Source organism: Mastomys coucha, unplaced genomic scaffold (assembly GCF_008632895.1).
Source record: "Mastomys coucha isolate ucsf_1 unplaced genomic scaffold, UCSF_Mcou_1 pScaffold1, whole genome shotgun sequence".
Taxonomy (NCBI): domain Eukaryota; kingdom Metazoa; phylum Chordata; class Mammalia; order Rodentia; family Muridae; genus Mastomys; species Mastomys coucha.
The window spans coordinates 76588252-76590055 of record NW_022196891.1 but is presented as its reverse complement, the minus strand read 5'-3'; the positions used below and the strand labels follow the sequence as shown (position 1 = coordinate 76590055).

At 50.3% G+C, this 1804-nt stretch overlaps 1 protein-coding gene across 1 annotated transcript in view; it reads left to right on the top strand.

Moving 5' to 3' along the window:
- The window catches only part of LOC116104530 (kinesin-like protein KIF28P), a 52922-nt gene that overhangs the window by 45398 nt on the left and 5720 nt on the right, over positions 1–1804 (top strand). The window contains exon 18 of the mRNA XM_031391070.1: positions 1551–1685. Coding sequence (XP_031246930.1) covers positions 1551–1685 — 135 coding nt within the window. The remainder of the gene's footprint in view (positions 1–1550; positions 1686–1804) is intronic.

Genomic DNA, 1804 nt, shown 5'->3' with positions numbered 1-1804 from the left:
TCTCTCTCTCTCTCTCTCTCCCTCTCCCTAGCCCCCCCCCTTCACTCTCTCGTCCCCTTGTGTCTGTCTTTTCCTGCAGGGACCCGGAAGTCCTGCCAATCCCTTCTGCCCAGCAATTGGCCCATGGGTTTTTTAACTGATAGATCAAGAGCCAACTGGGGAACAGGATGTTAGCATCAGAACCTCCCCTACAGAGCTCATTCATGATTTGGCCTTGCTGAGCCTGATTCTTGTCATATGCTCAACATTCAGGGCCACCCAGCACTGCCCTGGGGAACCAAAAGCATAAGGAAGACATTCCACAAGCTGCAGATAGAGTGAGGAACTCTGGATGAGGACCCAAAGACTTGGGTCAGTACCATGAGGGTACAGCTGGGAAAGAAGCCTATGTTGTTGTGGTCATGCTTACCCACAGCCTGCTCCTGGCACCCTGGAGGTCTGGCACCCAGGCCACAGGATGCTCAATGCGTCAGAGGCAGAATCACTAAGTCAGTTCTCCTCACCCACCTCCACTCTTGGCAGAGGCCTGAACTTTGCTCTTTGGCTTGAGGTTAGGGTTAGGTGTCCAGACCCCTGTCTCTGAACTCCAGGGTTTTTTTGTTTGTTTGTTTTTGTTTTTTCGAGACAGGGTTTCTCTGCATAGCCGTGGCTGTCCTGGAACTCACTCTGTAGACCAGGCTGGCCTTGAACTCAGAAATCCGCCCGCCTCTACCTTCCGAGTGCTGGGATCAAAGGCGTGCGCCATCACTGCCCGGCTTGAACTCCAGTTTTATTTATTCTTGTTTTAGGGCATAGGATGTTTATATATGAGTAAACGTGTTTTAGCAATCCTAAGCTCAGAGGATGGCAGGTTTTGTAACAAACATCCAATGTACCCTTTCTTGTCTTGATGAAGAAGAAACCCACTTGAGAAAGGAGGAAGGGAGCGTCCAAGTTCTGAGTCTAAAGGGCCAAGCTGACTCAGTATCTATAGGAACTTCAGGCCAATGGCTGGTCACTTGGTCGCCTTGGCAGGCTAGGCTGCTCACCTGGTCACCATGGCAGGTTAGGCTGCTCACCTGGTCACCTTGGCAGGCTAGGCTGCCCAATGGTCACATTGTAAGTGAGCAACATTTTTGCGTGTAAGTTTCAGACTTTATGGGCATGGCTGATATGAGAGAGTGCTCTAGTTAGAAAGCTGTTCACATCGGTTTCTCAGGCTAGAGGGATGATGTTGACTCCGGACCGTGAATATCTCATCGAGGTAGATGACAACTTAGACTGCAGCATCTGAGAAGGCAGCTGGCTTTTCTCCCTCCACAGTGGGACCAATCCCACCCTTCGCTGCACACATTTACTCCACGAAGATGTCTGTACTCTTCTCTGAGCTAGGAGCTCTCAGGGAATGATATCTTTCCCAGAAGCACAGTGCAGAACCAGCTGTTCATTGACTGGATTCTACCGCCCACTCCTCCTCTCTCCTTAGGACGCTTTCATTCCTGGGACATTTTAGTCCTAACTAGCTCAGGCCCAGCCTAATCTGGAGACTGACATGCAGCTCTCATCTGTAGGGCACATGGTGAGGAAGACATGGTCATTGACCCTTTGGAGCTGCTGGGCAAGAGGATTGACTTCCAGATTCACATCGTCCAGTGCCTTGGTGTCAAATGGCTAAAGGAAGATGCAATCCGGGGCATTCAGATGGGGTATGGGGCCTGCACTTTACATAACTTGCACGCGCCACTCGTGTGGCTCCTGGCGGGAGGGAACCTTGGTTTTTTGTTTGTTTGTTTTTGTTTTTCGAGACAGGGTTTTTCTTTTTTTT